Genomic DNA, 17,967 nt, shown 5'->3' with positions numbered 1-17,967 from the left:
GGCATCAAAAACCACACAGCAATTTGCAGAGCACACAGGTTGTCAGCATGACTAGTTCCATTACACTGTGAAACCACCTAGATTTTAAATGAACTACCGTAGACTTGAAAAGTACTTTTTCAATATTTCTTTTTTTTTTTTTTTAAAGGCATTGCCTGTATGGATCAATAGGGTACATAATCACTAATCTAACCAAAGAACCAGTGAATAGTTAACAATTATTAGTTTGTATTAGCGACTGTAACCCCTTTTCTTGTCATTGTTTAACAAAATCATATTAAACTATATATATATATATATATATGTTAAGATTAAATATAAGCTTGTTAACTAAGTTGTTTTTGTTCAATTAAAGCAAATGACAGATACTCCTGGAAAAACAGCCAGCTGTCAGTATTTCGGTGACTGGTTAATTGAGAATTCATTTTATTTGGTTAAAATCTAATATTAAAAATGGCATATACTATACATACTGGTCCTCCAAATTTAAATTTCAGGTTATTACATGTGTAGTACCTGTTGTTGATTTTAATAAATCTTTTACTACAGTTTGAAATGTTTAATTATTTGGCCAGAAAAGGGTTTCTGTTGTTTTAGATATGCACCATTAAATTACTGAAAGTATTTTTAATTGAGTGTTTATGCATCGCAGGTCCACAGAGTCCCTGTGAGAGGACTGATCTAAGAATGGCAATTGTAGCCGATCATTTGGGTCTGAGCTGGACTGGTAAGTCGTTGTTTTTTCAATGTCACTGAACACAGTTAGGCACAATGCTATTGGGTGCAATGCGAGCTTCCCCTCATAGTTCTGTCCTGAACGTCCACTGCCCTGCCTACCATTCACTCCATACTTCTGCCAAGCTGAGACTCCACTCTCAAAATTCTGTGGTGGTTTTGTAATTTTGACAAGTAGAGTAAACTCATTTCACCTCATTGACTTCAGTCGGATAAAAACTGAGAGGCGAAGGGTATAAAAAGGTACTGAATTACTCCCCTTCACCACATAGCCTCTTGTGGACTGAAAGGTTTGATTAAAAAAAGTGAAAGGCTGCCATCTAAAGGACATTTATAGACTGACTGACTGCGTTAGTCAGCTGTGCTTAAAATCATTTTTTAAAAAGATTGTATGCAAACTAACCAAAATATTCTAATACTGTATATTTAAAGACAGTTTTGAACTGTATGGCAACAAATAACAATATATTTTTTAAAGCTGCAGTGTCCCACAATCTTGCTCCGTTTTACAATGAGATTTCTGGTGGATAGTTTACTAAGTCCTTTCATAGTTTACCCATCTGCACACTCTGCCAGACCTTGTTGGGTTGCCAGTTTGTTTATAACCCTAAAATGCACAGTACAAGCTTTCTTTCAACCTTAAAGCCTTTGTGACACCCTGTCACCCTGTGAACTAAACTCGCATGGTCCTCTACTACCTGTAGCTATAGATTTCATTTGCCAACTGTTGTTCTGGGAAGCAAAATGAACATGTAAAGCTAAAAAAAAGAGGCAGGGGAGGTTATTATCCGAAATGGTGTCTGACTTTTCAGCTTAACAGTGTAAAAATAAGCTTATGAGGTTAAAAACAAATTGCTTGTATACATATACACACACTGCATTTTTAGGAATCTGTTTAGTGGTTTATTGGTGTATGCTGAAGACATTTGCTTCACTTGAAGCTGAAGCTTAAACAGCAGGGGAGTGTTTCATCTGCAGCCCTGCTGCAGTGCCACACACATTTTCCAGGGAGGGATTTGTAATTTATTTTTAATGTGTTGCAGAGCTGGCGAGAGAAATGGATTTCTCAGTCGATGAAATAAACCACATTCGAGTGGAGAACCCCAACTCATTGATTGCACAAAGTTTCATGCTATTAAAAAAATGGGTTAGCAGAGATGGAAAAAATGCTACAAGTAAGTGCATTTGGTTAAATCTACAAATTATCAGACCTAAAAGGATTTTTCTTTCAAGGTGATTTGGCTACAAGGCCTTTGTGACTCATGAAGGTGGGTCTAGAATCTTGTTAGCCATAATTTGGTGCCACTGCTTTGCATTTCTTCGGGTGAGTGGATTTTTCTACGTGAACATTACACAGTGACCTGCTTACTTGGTTACCAACTTGACTTTCCAATCAGAGTGATCTTTTTAGATATGTACCTAAAATGAGCACTCTGTTTTTACATTAAAGTAAATTACACACCTCTATATTACACACAGTATTTTCACACACCCAGTGGACCCAGGGACTAATTCAATCGGTTATGACAGGTTCTACTGTAATAGCTATTTGAGAACATCCATAAAGCTTTTAATATTAGCTTCATGTCTTTATTCACCAAAGCACACAGCCTGCTAGAGGTCAATGTTCTTGTTAAGCTATGATCGTGTGGTTCAGTTTAATGAACACACGTTGAAAAAGGGGATTAATAAGTTGATTCAGTACCTATAGCACTAAAGGCTCTGTGTATTTCTAAAGCAGGCTTAGGAGCACAAGACCACTCCTTCCTAGCAGATGTTTACATGTCTAAAGGCTAAAATTGTCATCATTGAGAAGTGGAGCATTCTGTAAAAGAAAAAAACATAAATGCAGTGACTACTGTTAAAATGTTACCACACCCTATAAGTATTTTATGAGTCAGTCTGTGAATTACACTTTTATTACATTATGTAAGAATCGTAGCCTTTCCCTAGCCATAAAAAAATAAGCATCTAATTGTCTACTTTAAGGTAAAATGATAAAAAATTATTTCCCCATCTGTGTTGCGACTGTAATCCAAAGTCCTCTTTCCAGTGCATCATTGTAACTGTTGGATGTTCTCAGGTATGTATCTGTTCTTATGTGTAAGGTGAATTTGTTTTAAACACAATAGGGTCAATGATCTAAGCAGTGGTGGATCTAAATACTGCCACTGTTTTGTCAAATATTTGTTTTAGGGTCCTTTCTATACAAAGGTTACGAACATCAGTCATCTAACAGTGTAATGTATATGATTCTATTTCTGTCTTTAGTGAGATGCATATACAGCAGTTTCCGCTGCCGTGTAAATCAATTTAATAGACGTTATTTCAAAATTGTATTTATTAACCTTTATTAAAGAGTAAGTAGCGGGGTCCTGAAAAATATAACGCTATGCTTCACCACGTGTTGCTACAAAAAGCTGTCAGGATGTTAACAATGAAAAGAAAAAAAAATACAGGTACATTATTTAAACAGTTGTAGCAACGCGTGGGGATGTGTAACGCTATATTTTTCAGAACCCTGATACTTAGTCTTTAAGTCCTAATGAGATTAAATGATCTTTTACAAAGGAGACTTGGCCAAGATTACAACAGACAAAAATGACACACAGACATTCACAGATTTAAGCAATTGCACAGGTCAACGTGACGTTAACAACTTTACTTCAAACTTTACACCCTAAAAGCTTAATGCATTAGTCCAGATTGACTACTTTGCTTCAGAACTATAGTGCATAGGCTGTAATAGGGGTACTTGGTACCTGCCAGACCTCAGGTCAATTCTAATTTTAATTACAATCACAGCAGATTTATTTGCTGAAACTATAGTTAAAATTACCATGCTATTTTGTTCAATTACAGTTAGTTACAATGATTCTGCAGTAATTACAGTTATACTAAAAAGTAACATAAACAACTCCACACAGTAACATGTTTACTGTATTTATTCAAAATAACCAAACAATATATTACTTTTGCTTTTAGTTTTTCAAACAAATAAGGTCACCAGAAGTGGTTGAAAATACAAGAATAAGAATTATGATCGAATAACAAATGCATGTGTAATTGATTAAATCGATCAGTTATGTGGTATAATTATGATTACAATTATGCAGGTGAGCCAAGGTTCAACTACAAAGACACTGATTGCAATGAATTACAAATTGCACAATTACACTTGTAATTGAGCCCAGGTCTGTTATCTACCTCTTGACAAACCCCTTGAAGCACTATACTATGTTACAGGTTCAATACACCTGTTAAAAGATTTGTTTATTTAATGAAGAAATTCAATCACAACGATTGAGCCATTTTATGACCTGTGGCTCAATTCAGTCAAAGTTCCATATGACCCAGGTATCATATTAAATATAAGAAACTAAGTTAACCTAGTTTCTTATATTTTAATTTAGAATTCCCATTGAGTGTTATAGATGGTATTATATTAAATACACACTTTTAACTGAAGTCCAGTGAGCTTCCATAGAAGAGCTTTTTAAAGCTTTCATAGAATTGAAATGCAATCTCTTTTCTCTTTTTTAGCTGATGCCTTAACTGCTGTGCTGACAAAGATCAATCGGATGGATATTGTGACCTTGCTGGAAGGCCCAATATTTGATTATGGTAACATTTCAGGCACAAGAAGTTTTGCAGATGATAGCGCTGTTTTCCTGGATCAGGCTGATGGTAAAGTTTAGCCCCATCTAGCTGAACTCTTATCTATCCTTCTAAACCTCTAAAACTAATCTACCTTGTAGAATTGTAGAATGTAGTCAACTTTACAGCTAGTCTGTCATTTTGACCTTGAGGTGAAAAGGGCATTCTCCTCCCCCCTCAAATTGTCACAAGAAGTATTATCTTACTTGAACACAATCAAAATCCCTGATTCTTCCAGGATCAATTATTCATATTCTTTGACAGGATCCATTTTATAGTAAAAATAAATAAATAAAAACCTGTCAAGTCTATTTTCACAATACAGGATTGTTTTTATAGCAGATAAGACACCATCAGAGCATGATTTTTTTTATTGTTTGGTTCCATAATAGTTATGTTTCTATGTATTTGTTTCTGAATGCATATCTTTATAACATGGCAAACAACCTTTTAAAGGTTTTTTTTTTTCTTGGAGAGCTGTAAATAAATGTAAACAGTAGTTTTTGATCTTTTTTGGATAAAGATAATAAATTGAACCCTTCATATATACATAGAAACATTGATTATGAAAACCAAAATGCTTTCTAAAGGCTTTATTGGCATGATGTTGCTCCATTGCTTTCAGCAAATTTTTCCTTCCTTACTTCGCAGAAACCTGTTCAGTGCTTTTTTTTCCCCTCTAGCTTGGTAAAGAGGGAACATTTTGCTAGTTATATAGCTTTGGTATTGCCTTGTACTGCCTTTCTCCTTTTTCTCTGAACCCTCCTAGTACTTCCTCTGCAAAACCAGACCACCTCCACCTTCCTCTCACGCTGTAAACATTTCCAATACTCCCTTCTTCCTGCCTAAAGATCCAGCTTCACCCTTCTGCGCTACATACTGTTCTTCAATATGACTCAATTTGCAGTCTTACTCATCACAAGTTTACCCGAACCCATAGTTAAGGATGCCATCTCAATCATTTTAAGTATTGTCTTTTGCATTTTTTCCTTTTTCTTTCCTCCAGTGTGTTTATTTGTCCCCTTTTCACCCAGGACCCCTAGATCTCCCAAATCCCCACCCTGTTCACCTCAGTCTCAGCATTCCAACCAGTCTTTTGTTTGTGAGGTTTACATTTAGACTTTCATTTTTCTGTCTCCATTCCTTTCCCATTCACTTTTATTTACTCACATTTTAGAATTTGTCACTAAATCTCAATGGGTTAACAAACATATACTGTGAAACACTAATTAACTGGTCACCAAATAAACTGAATATTTGTAAAAATAATTACTAGATTTAATGTCAGATGACAGTTAACACACATTTTACTATCCTCTCAAGTGCATTTTTGCCATAGTTTCTGCTTGCTGCAGTGCAGTTTGGCATTTCCAAAAAATGTACATAGAAATGTCAGAACTTAAAAATAAAAATGATATGACCATTTAATCATCAATTTGTCATGTATTTGAAAAGTAAAAAACTAGACATTTCTAATGCTAGACACTTTAGATTCTAGTAAATTGTATTACTAGTTCTAATATGTCAAACATAAAAGCAATATTTGATTGATACCAAAGTTATGTGCTGCTCATATTGTGTACAAGATTAAGCAACCTAACATTATCCATTCCATCTGATTATATTAATTTCTCATGTGGTGAGATTTGATTTGATGCTCCATGTCAGTCCAACTATGTTATCTTACCCAGGTTACTGCAACATACAAAGGGAACTTCAGACTCCCACTGAGCTGAATTATGTGCCCCCCACCCCTCTCCATCAAGATGATTTTTTTAGAGCTATGTCTAGCGTAGACTCTCCTTTTAGAACTCCCAGTAGACCCAGCAATCTTTCACTGTCTCTGGAACCACAAAGCTGCACTGCTGCTGGTAAGCCACCTGTAGTTGCTGCAGAAGATACTTCCTTGGGAGATCAGCAGTTTGATGACTCAGAAGTGCCTTATCAAGAAAGAGACAAATCTGTCTCTGATCAGGATGAGGACCATAAAGACAGATCAGATGACCATGAAGAGGACGATGAAGATCCAAAAGTCACCAAAATGCACAGCACATTTCTGGAGAGACTGCAGCAAGAGGATGACGAGCCCCAATCGCAAGCATCGGACATGGCTCGGCCCATTCTAGTTTACGCGCAGGAAGAAGGCAGTAGGTCTGGTTCTGAGGAGGAGGAGGAGGAGGAGGAGGAGGAGGAGGAGATGACAGAGAAAAAAAATATGTCTCTTCTGCAAGACCTGAAACTGGAGGAAGGTGAAGAGATGACAGAGGAGAAAGTGCAGTCTATTTTAAAAGCAGTGCAACGATCAGAAAAAGAAATGTCTTCAATTCCAGGTTGGAACAACGAGTCATCAAGTGTAAACGTGGAGCCGCCAACTCCAGGTCGCAGTTTAAGCTCTGACTTCCTAGATCAACAGGAAAGCAGGTAGAAACTCCTTTTCTGAATTAAGTGGGTTTTTTTTTTTTGGTTTTTTTAATTCATAAAGCACACTTGCTGGTTGTTTAAACCTATTGGTTGTAGTTGAGTGAGCTTATTTAAAACAGCAGACAGTTAATTGGTCTCAGACATAAACAGTTGAGAAATATAAAGACAAATTTAAAGTATTTTCATCCAGAAACATTTGGCAACCAACTGTAACACTATAGATTAAGAATACCCTCCCAGTCTTTTCTTACACGTGTTGTTTTTTGAACATTTTGTAGAACAGTTTATCAGTTTTATAGATTCAATATTTGTATACCTCCGAGTAATAACCTTTGTGATAAATTTCTATTCAATTTCACAGCCAAGAACAGTCCAATGACTCCATGACTTCATCCTCTAATGGACACACAGGGAAACTCAAGCAGAACGGGGAGCTTGCAGTCCTGTCCTCCCCACTGTCAGTGACTACACCTGTGGTGCAGGAACCTGCTAATGGAATGAAAGGTCAGACCCAGAGAGAAGCACAGAAGCAGAAAGTACCGAAGGGTTCAGTGCGAATTGAGGAGCACATGGGGCTGAGCTACCCCAGATCCCAAGAAGAGATGACAAAGCCTATTGTGGAAGAGCCAGTAACACCCTCGTCTGTCAGTGGTAAACGAATAAGCTGGGACTCATCAGAAGATGGCAAACCAGGACCAAGCACAAAGGAGGAAGTCACTCTGATATCCAAGCAAAAAGTGCAGGTAATGCTTTATGTTAACATATTCTAACCAAATCTGTTAAATATATTTGAACTTAAGCTGATCACAAATGTTACCTAGACTGTCTAGAAATCCACTGGTCTTGCATCCAGTCCTTTTTTCTTTTTCATGTATAACATAATGGATACTTCTATCTACATTTCTGGAACATTCCATTTCTTACCTATTTAATCCTGTTATTTGTGTTTAATATCCTATTATTTGTGTATATAATTTTCTATTGCATTTTCTGCTTGGATCATTATTTTGTAGGCTATCTAACTATTGTTCTGTTCTGCTTCTGAAAATACTTAATTTCTGAAGTGACATGTTTTTGTTGGTGGACATCATTTTTGCTCTATCTACAAGTTAGTAAATGGAAGATCTCTTATAACTGTCATTGGGAACAGAAATTACAGATCATTTTTTTAAACCACCTCTCCTCAGAAGTTCAGCTTTTAGTAGCAGAGCACTTGGCTAAAAAGGGCAATTTTTGCTAGTAAAACTGGCCAAATAAAATGACACAGCAACAAAAAAATAATGAATTGTGGATAGTAAGATTATTTTATTAACTCATATTTGCATGTGTTTGAAGTAAATGTATTATCATACAGTATATACATATTTGTTAGAACCAGGTAGCAAAGAAATGCAATGTAACAAATGGGATTGCAGCATTCAAAGAGGAGTAAATGAGTCATTAGTTTTTCTCTGCAGGTCTTTTCCCCTGTGAACCACCTTGCACTTAGTGCTGATGTCTATCATTATACATTAAGCACAGAGAGTGCCTTAAACATGTTTTATTCATGTGTTACTATAAAAGTTTCCAAATCTTTCAATTTCTGATAATGTGTCAGGCTTAGAAGTCATGGATCCACTGATTTCCTCACTGGCTTTGAAAGAGGTGACTCAGAGGATGAAAAACACATTGCATTAAAATCAACTGCAATTTTGCATAGTGGCTCTGGCTTGCTTTCTTTAAACATTATTATTTCTGGGTTCAGAGTTTTAAGTTTGTATTCTTGTGTTTGATATAGGTCTACAATATACAGCTGTCGAATTTGTGCAGGTTGCTGAGGATTTATGTCTAAAGTGTGTATTTTCATTTTAATGTGTGAATCTTGTTTTCTTAATTTTCAACTGAATAATAATATTAAAGGTAGGCATTAAATGTCCCAGTTCTTAGTTATTTCTCATATCATTTTTGTTTATCTCAGTAACAAGGTAAGAAATATACAACCCTGGGACATTCATATCTAACATCATTCAAATTCCATGTAACAAAGAGCAATGTTTTTCAAATCTCTACATCTCCACCCCCCCCGGTGAAGATGTATATTCATTTGGTAATAAAATATGCTGAAATACATTCATCAGACACACAGGGATAGTGAATCGAGCTCGGATGAAGAACGGACTGTCACCACCAGAGTTATCCGGAGACGGGTAATTTTAAAGGTATCCAGTGATTCTCCTGGCCTTGGTGTGGACTCCTTTGCGTTCTGCTGTGCTGTCGTGTTTATTGCTCTCAAGTAGTGCTCTCATTGCTGTGGTTGTGACCTCTGGCATGTTTTTACTTCTAATTAGTTTGATGTATATCCATCATACTTTTCAGATATGATACAACTTACTTGCATTCAGGACGATTTATTTATTTTTTCTTGGATATTCTGATGATGAAAACAAAGTCCTAACAAAGCCGTGCTAAATCAAATTCATACAACCCAGTGATTTGCTGCTTTACCCATTTTCAGACCTCTTACTAGCATTAATAACATACTTTATAGTACCCTTATCATTTTAGCTGTTTTTCTATTTTATTTATACAGATTTTTAGACTTTAACGCTATAGATTAAAAGTTGCTACTTTTCATTGGTACACAATAACTTCCTGTGCTACATGTCTAGCTGCAATCAGGCTGTGACCTACAGCACAGGAATTGATTAGGTACCAGCAGTATAACATTTTATTGTGATAATAAGAAAATTGATTTAAAAGTTTCACACATTTAATTGTGTTCCTCAGTATCTGACAAAAATATAGTTTTCTGCTTTGTAATGTTTTTATTACTATCATCAACCTCTTTGGTTAAGAAAGCATGCCTTTTTATATAGGTTTTCTTGTTTTTGTTTGTTGCTTACTGAAAAAAAAACAAATGCTTCAATCCTTTTGTTTTAGATTATTTCGACAGTTTCTGTCAGTTGTACAGTCGTTGAAAATGTGAATATATAATGTGTCCAGGAGCTTTGCATGTCATGTTCGTACTAGGGATGTGCCGAAGTGCTGTGGTTGGCATCACTTTTTAAGATGCTTTCATTTACCTTTAATTCAAAGGTAAACAATAACTTAAAGGTTTAATAATCTAACCTTTTTTCCCCTCACTAAGCAAACAACATATTTGCAAGATCACAAGTTTTCTGTAGATATTTTTCATTTTACAGACTTTATTTAGCACATGTATCCTGTCACTGAAAATCCATTTCCTCTCTAACTATATGCACACTACCTGGCCCCACCTATTACAGTGGATAGTGTCTGTTATCATAATACCAGCAGCACAGTAAGGGAAAGCAAAGTGTGGTGGCAAGTTAAATTGGCTACAGTCAAAGTTAAAATAACCTCTGGAAAACTTGAGGACTTGAGATAATATTACTATGCTGATGAGATGTAAAAAAGTGGATTTGGTCATTAATCCATGAATTACTTAAACAACAATTCAAAATATTGTAAATGTTTTCTTCACAGCCCTTGTTTTTTTAAGTCTGTGAAATTTACAAGGAAATTATAAAGACACTTAGCAACTGTGTGCTGTTGGAAAAATGAATCCCTAATCAAACTGTAGGATGCCATCTATTGTGAAGGACAATGGAACCCTTCTGTGAGTAGCAGTGGTGGTCTGAGAATCATTTGATTATTCCACCAAGTTCATTTGCCCCATTGTTATGTCTTTATAACCACCTTGTATGTTAAATGATAGGAATGTTGCTTGAATAAATGTAGGATTGCCACCTTCTGAAAAGACCAAATCAGGATATTGTATTATATTGTGAAGATGTATGATTATGATTAGCAGGAGTTGCAGGGTGCGGCAGTCAAAAAGAGTCTGTTTAATTTCATTGTTTCAGGTATTGCCATATTTATTTGAAAACAAAGTTGCGCGCTTTCAATGTCAGGACCTGAAAAAAGAAAGAAAAAAAGTCATTGAATAGAAGTCATTTGACTTTGAATACAAAAGACAAATTTTACTTAAAACACTTTCATTAGAAGTTGCCAGCAACCAAAAAACAGGCAGAAAAGAGGACCACACAAACTAACTCTGTGTGGTTTAGATACTGAGTGAAAAAGGTAAACTGGGGTGTAACAGCAGTTGTATTTGGAACTTTCATTTCAATTCAGTTTTTTTCAGGTATTCATTTCCTAATTACAACTATATGAACTGCATGTTTAACAAAAACAGACAGGTGGTAACCCTAATAAAGATAACTGGGCACGATGAAGGACATTCGAGTCATATATGAAGTAGCTAAACCTATTTTTATCTCAGAGTATTGCTTTACACGTCTTTATCACTATGTTCTTTAGGGAGAGCAAGCGAAAAACATTCCTGGTGAATCAATCACGGAAGAACAGTTCACAGATGAAGACGGCAACATCATAACAAGAAAAGTAATGCTTGGCCAAAGTCGTTTTCAGTATTGTATTCATGTTGTGTCCTTCTTCTTTTGTAAAAATAGAAAGCACTTTCCACTTGTGAACGTATCCCTTTTAATAGGTCATCAGAAAAGTAATCAGACGTATGGTTACTGCAGAGGACAGAGAACGTGAGAAAGGGAGAAAGGAACGAGACTACAAAGAAACGCTAAACATAGAGGAGGAGGACTATTCTAAATACTCAGAAACCCAAACTACACAGCCGGAGGTTGGCAGCTATTCAGCGAACAGACGACAGTGTCTGCATTTAGGCTAGAGGATTCTGACTTGTTCTCTTTTTATCAGAATCTTTGTGCCATTTCGAGTTTGCTGTGGTTAGCCTCACTTTGCACAATAAGAAAATATATGCTGATGCAAGCACTGCCTTCTAATCTATTTAGAGATTCAACTGCTAATCCAATTCTATTAAGGCTTTAAACATTAGGGAAGATTTATTATATTATATAAAACATTGATGGGGATAAGTGGCACAGGAGACGTATTCATTAAACTATCATGCCTTGAATCCTGAGTTTTGTGGGCTCACGCCCACAAGTTACCACACACTTCTCTGCAATTTAGCATCTTCAGAGAAGCCCAGACCAGAATGAAACTGTGTTCTGGTCAGGATTGAGGTCTGCTCGTAGTTAGTACCACTGTCTCGTCATGAGTGTTAAATTGACAAAAAAATATTTTAAACAATAATTTAAAAAAAAAAAAAACTGACTATTACTTGTTGGGGGTGCTATTTTTTAGTTGTCACTCCGTATTGAAAAGTTATTCAGCAAATTTAATTTTGAAACCATTGCACAGCATATATTGTCTGCTTTGGGTGACTTTTTTGATGTGTCACTGTTCGTTGGGCATATAGGCCCATCTTTTTTCCCCAGGTGTATGATTGGAGCATCGTTTTTATTTGTTGTGGCAATAAGGTCTAAAGTTCCACATGTAGTCTAATCTAGTATCTCCTGCCGTGTTTATTGCTAACTTGCACTGCTCATCAAAGGACGTCTTCTGTTGTACTTAAGTGCTTGTTGTGGTGCTCTTTTGTCATTTTAACTTCTGGTTCTGCTTTGGTATTTACAAAAGCAGGTTGAATTATTGCACACTTACCTTACACCACTCTTCTGCTTCCTTCAGGTGGCTGTTGCATCCCTGTCCTTCAATGTAATTTACATCAGAGAAAAGAGGAACCACGAGACAGGCGTATCTAATATTTGTCTCTTTTACAGCAGGGTGAAGGATACAAGATTAAAGTGAAAAAAGAAGTCCGACATGTAGAGAAAAAGATCAATTCGTAATGTTCACTGTGCTCCCTAAAGGTAGGTTCACAAAAGACCTTACAAACTGTTCTATAACTATGTCATTCAAGCATGGTTTGAGTCCTGTTGGTGCCAAGTTGCCTACCCTCAGGAAGCGCTGCAATAGCCTTTGCACTTCTGTCAGGTTAAGCAGGAATGAAGGTTGGGGATAGTTCACCTCACCATGCTCTTGCGACTTCAACTGCTTAGGACTTCCCAGGGTGGCTCTGTAGCTCAGCAACATCTGTTGCTTACAAAATAAAAGTTGGATTCCCTTGTATAAGGCTTGCTTTAGGCAGACATTCGTTTGAATTCTGAGCACCAAGCAGTTGGACCTTTCTTCAAAAAATAGAAAATCCTTCTATTAAGCTTCCTGTTTTTTGTCAACTGCTGACATCTGGCAGTCACAGCAATTCAAACAGGTCTCTGTTCTTGCTCGGTGTGAGTGAGTGAAGAGCGGAGTACATTCTGCAGCACCACAGTCACACGGATTGCTCCTTTTCACGTGTCCACTGACATCCAGTGAAGTGTGTATACTATCTCCGGGACTGTTTGTCTCCCAAACTCTAAACTGTCCATATGCAACATACACTTTGCACATGGTAGAGTTATCTCCAAAACACCTGAATGAATTTCTTTCATAATGCATTAAACACTCTTGATGTAAAGGTGGATATGGGGAACCCCCTCAATAGGCTTTATTATTCTGTCACTTTTATTTGTATTAATTATATTCACAACAGTTCCCACCTGTTAAAGTACACAGAGCTAACAAAATAGTTCCAGTAAATCTGATCTAATCTGGATTGCCATCTCTTCGTAGGTCTCTCGTTTTCCTGTGTAAAAGACACACATTATGGTAAATGTGTATTTGATTGTGTATTTTTTTTGTTATTAAAGAACAAAATGTACCAATTCCTCCTGTCAGATATTTCAAAGCTATATTTACCTCTGTGTACTTTAAACATGCATGAAATCAAAATTAGATTGATCCGTAACATGAAAAAGTAGATCATGGTGAACTGCATCCACTGTATGCACCTGTAAAAATGAAACCAAGTGTGTTCACAACTGAAAGCACATCAGACAGGCAGGTCACCTCTGTACACCCCTATATTCTAATACACTCTGTAACTTGTCCTAATGAAAGTCCTTAGCCAGTACCATCACAAGTGGATGAGTGGTTCTCTAGGTAAATGCAAATCTAAAGTGAGAAGTACCCATTGCACAACATCCCCTATGGGGCACAATAAAGGAATTGATGTTGTGCATTGCTAGTCCAAATGTCAGTATGTGCCTTCTATTCTGCTAACTATTTTAAGCAGAGTCTTGTTTCATAATACAACTACATGCAGACACAGCTAAAAAAAAAGATTGTTATATATTAAGGTTAAGATTTGTAATATATCCACACCTTGGTGCATTGTGAATATGTTGATGTTAAAAACAGGGGAGAGCACCCCCAATATTGTATGAGTCAAATTTGCTGTCCACTGTGACTGAAACTGACTTAAAAGAAGGAGATGCAGCTTTTATATGTTGCGAAATACATTTCCATTTTGGAGATCAAAAAAGTTGTTAAAGTGTTTCTCATTACCAACTGGGGATACATATCCACCCATATGTTGAGAACATGTGAGGCGGTATCTGGATATATAGTGTATGATGGTACTTGAACGTATGTCAGATACATTTTTATATGTGCATGTTGTGGATGTAGATAATGTTGGTCTATCTTTTAATGAGCCCTCATTTTGTAATTGAAGCAGAGGTGGGAGTGGGTGGTATGCTACTACAATATATTTTCATCTGTATTCTCTTCTTTTTTTGTATTTTAGGTACACATACTGTATCAGAATCCTGGGCAGAGAATACTGGAAATAAAACCTGATGATCTAAGAAATCAACACAATACAGTGTGTCTGCTGCTTCCACACATTAACGCATGGTTTTTCTCAAGAGGACTTTTTGATTTAGCATGAGCATGGAAATTCACTTTCTTTGAATGAACTGGAGCATTATAATTAATAACATGATGTGCCATGGTGTTAAAAAGACCATTTTTTCAGTTGAAATGGTGTCATCAAAAATGAAAACAACAAAATAAAACAAGAACATTTACTGTGACCAAAAGATGGCACAAAAGAAAACAGACGGGTGATATAGGAGGGACTCTTTTTTTTTTTAATCACTACAACTACTGCACTCGCCTTATATATTTTTTTTTTTTTGGACCCATAATGTCAGGGTGAAAAATTCAGTTTGTTTCTTTTTAACAAAAATGATCAGTGATTTTGCTGTATATAAATTACACTGTGTAAATTCTACAATAAGTAGCTCACATATTACGAAGGCACTGACTTAAAAGAACATTACACGTGCTTTGAAATGAAATGGTGATGTAGTGGTTCCACTTTTAAAAAAAAAAAAAAAAAAAAAAAAAAAAAGGTTTGAGTGTAACTTCACTGATTCTTGTATAATTATTAGCAGGTATAATGTTTGTAAATGAAAAACTTGATTTTAACAGAAGAAAATGTTTTCTTTAAAATCTGCAGCAACTTTCAATAATTCCCAAAATGGGAATACTTGTAGTTCTGTGAAAACTTTTCTTCAGAGTACTAATATTTTGATGCATGCGATTCACCTTATTTTAATTACAATTTTTCTAAGTTTGAAAACGTTATAATAATAATAGGAATAACAACACATTTTATCAGTGTAATCACCTAGTCCTAAAATGGCACTGTCTGCAGTTTTTTTAAGAAAAATATCCTAGACATTGATTTTCCAACACGCAAAACAAGGGGATGGCTAGGTTTCACTTACTTTTACTTGCTTATAGAAAGGATAACTGCTTGCAAATGAATAAAACAAAGTGCTGCTTTGGCAGGCACAGGCTTGAATACTATGAAAGAAAAATGATCCGAATGTATATGTGAGTAGACTGGCACGCTGTAAAATTATAACTGTATCATGTGTATTGGCTATAAGATGTAGAATCTTTCTGTAAGCCGATGATTTATTATCATTCTAGCAGTGTAATAATAGATTTTAAAGGCTGCTGTGGTTAAAAAATGGGAATTTTTATTTGGGTTTTGGTGAAATATTTCCATTTGTTGATTCTATTCATATGAGGATACCTAAGGCATTCGCTGATAGTAGCTCTAATAACATATGTATTGGAAAACAAAAACATCAAACACTGGATGATCTAGTTGATTATTTAATCATAAAATAAATTGTGTTTAAACTCTGGGATTGTGTGTTCTTTTAGATGTAAGACACTGTATACAAAATGTGAATCCTGCCTTGTTTTACAATGTATATCACTTTACTAACGTCATGAAAGCACTGTCCATGTTTCAGTCTTATTCCTGAAGAAAACACAATGTGCTACACCCATTTCAAAACATGGTCAGCAGTTTGATCAAGGTGAGAAAACTGAGCTTACCTACTGCACGGTAAGGTCCAGGTGTGTGGCCTTTACACACCCTTGGGGCCCCAAGATACCTCACCACACGGCTCAGTTCTAAGAAGTTTAATTCTTGGATTTTAATCATTTGTAATTTTAGATAATAATTCTACCTGCTTTCTCACATTACCTAAGTATCCCAGTAGGGTAGGTATGTATTTAAGGGTTGCAGATTGCCATGGGAAGCCGTGTGCAACACACAGGACAGGTTACACACCCCTGCTTTGGATCCATCAGAAGTATGAATTGTCCATAAAAAAATAACAATATAACATAAGAATATATAACATAAAAATATATACCAAAAATAGGCTTTGCCTTTAATAAGGTGGTCTTTCCATTCCTAGTCTATACAGAGGAAATGTTCTCTTTAACAGTCTGGTTCCCATTCCCTGGATGCTGATGTTCTGCTGCACTGAAAAACTACAGTACTTGAATAAAGAGACATCTGGGCTTTTTTCCATTACATTTTCTATTTTTTCTTTGGTTATTCATAGTCATCCACATGAGAACCAAGCCTAATTTATTAAATTGAACAGTAGACCACCACAGGACTTTGCAGGTCAACTAGTTTAATTTACTGCTAAAAATACATTCTGTGAACCGTAGTAGACAATACAATATGAAATGTATTTCACAGGACCCTAGGGTGGCAAGAGAATGTATTTCTAAAAGAAATGTATTTTACACAAATTCATAACCTGCTTTACTTACTATGCTTTAACTTGATGTTTGTAAAGATCCTACTTAAGAACTTCAGTGCCCTATATAATATATACATAGCAAACCTTTTATGCAGTAAAGCAATTAGGATTGCTAATGAACTTCATACATAATTATTCTCATTTATCAGTTTTCATCAACATCAAGTAACATAAGAGCTTAATCACACTCTGTTAAGTAATGAGTCAAATGTTATTCCAGAGTTACAAAAAATAAAACCAAATAAGTTCTAAAGGGTCGGTCATTTTATACAAAAAACATGAAAATGTAAAAAAAGAAAATTATATATATATATATATATATATATATATATATATATATATATATATATATATATATATACATACCTGAAATCTTTGGGAATTAAGTAAGATTGAAGTTGCAAATGAATATTACTGAAACAAAACAGGACAAGGAGGTTCAAGCACTCAACCCAAGTAATGTATGTCAGTAGTATACATCCCTGCCATGTAGTAAATTCAGAAATAGAGCTATCGGTATGATGAAACACTTGATGATTCATGAAGTTTACTGATTATTATATTAGAAAATGACAGTTTAGGGTGTGTCACATCTAATTAGCAGATACATATACAGGGTGGGACAGAATATTAGAAATCCCTGTCAATAGGGTGAATCAAGCAGGGTGGAATACATTTTCAATTGTTCTGGAAGGATATGTGACTTCCTCAGTGATTACTGCCTCTGATTTCTTCGGAGTAGGGGGGCAGGAACTCTAAACTGTTAAGACTGTACCTCATGAAACATCAGCCTTGTATCTTGGATTTTTTTTTGGATGTGGAAACACCTGCTATCCAAGTTCCTGGTGTTACGCCAGAGTGGCTGAAACAGCCTTGCAACAGGGATATTCAGCTTTTCCATGTCATAGATTTGCCTAACAAATGAATCAGTCATGAGGCTTACCTGTCCATGAGGTCGCATTCTGCAACATGAAGAAGACACACAGGTGATGCCACTAACGTTATATAATGCAAACCAAGGGTGTAGCAGAATCACATGGTCTACAGAAAATGTAAAACGTGCTAAATGCGTTAATGACACCCTGAAGGAGTGGTAACCAAGGACTGTAATCCATGTTCTTACTTCATATTAGCACCATAGATACATATGGGTCTTTGCATGTATATAAATACGAATAGCTGGTACCGAATGACTTAATGTGTGCTGTAGTTCAAACTGCAATGATGTAGCTGTAATCAGACCATG

At 35.8% G+C, this 17,967-nt stretch overlaps 1 protein-coding gene across 28 annotated transcripts in view; it reads left to right on the top strand.

The window, feature by feature from the left end:
- The window catches only part of LOC121325789 (ankyrin-3-like), a 188,079-nt gene extending 172,279 nt beyond the window's left edge, over positions 1–15,800 (top strand). For 20 of the 28 annotated variants that reach the window (XM_041268812.1, XM_041268806.1, XM_041268805.1 and 17 more), the window contains 10 exons: positions 653–727; positions 1,779–1,910; positions 4,279–4,422; positions 6,084–6,813; positions 7,175–7,556; positions 8,931–9,011; positions 11,137–11,220; positions 11,327–11,473; positions 12,477–12,566; positions 14,384–15,800. In XM_041268812.1, coding sequence (XP_041124746.1) covers positions 653–727; positions 1,779–1,910; positions 4,279–4,422; positions 6,084–6,813; positions 7,175–7,556; positions 8,931–9,011; positions 11,137–11,220; positions 11,327–11,473; positions 12,477–12,545 — 1,844 coding nt within the window. In that variant the 3' untranslated portion in view covers positions 12,546–12,566; positions 14,384–15,800. The other 8 variants (XM_041268830.1, XM_041268822.1, XM_041268825.1 and 5 more) reach the window with 7 other exon arrangements.
- The last annotated feature ends 2,167 nt before the right edge of the window (positions 15,801–17,967 follow it).

The sequence above is a fragment of the Polyodon spathula genome, chromosome 13 (assembly GCF_017654505.1).
Source record: "Polyodon spathula isolate WHYD16114869_AA chromosome 13, ASM1765450v1, whole genome shotgun sequence".
Taxonomy (NCBI): Eukaryota; Metazoa; Chordata; class Actinopteri; order Acipenseriformes; family Polyodontidae; genus Polyodon; species Polyodon spathula.
Note: the sequence above shows the minus strand (reverse complement) of the source record. Positions and strands in the feature narration are given on the sequence as shown.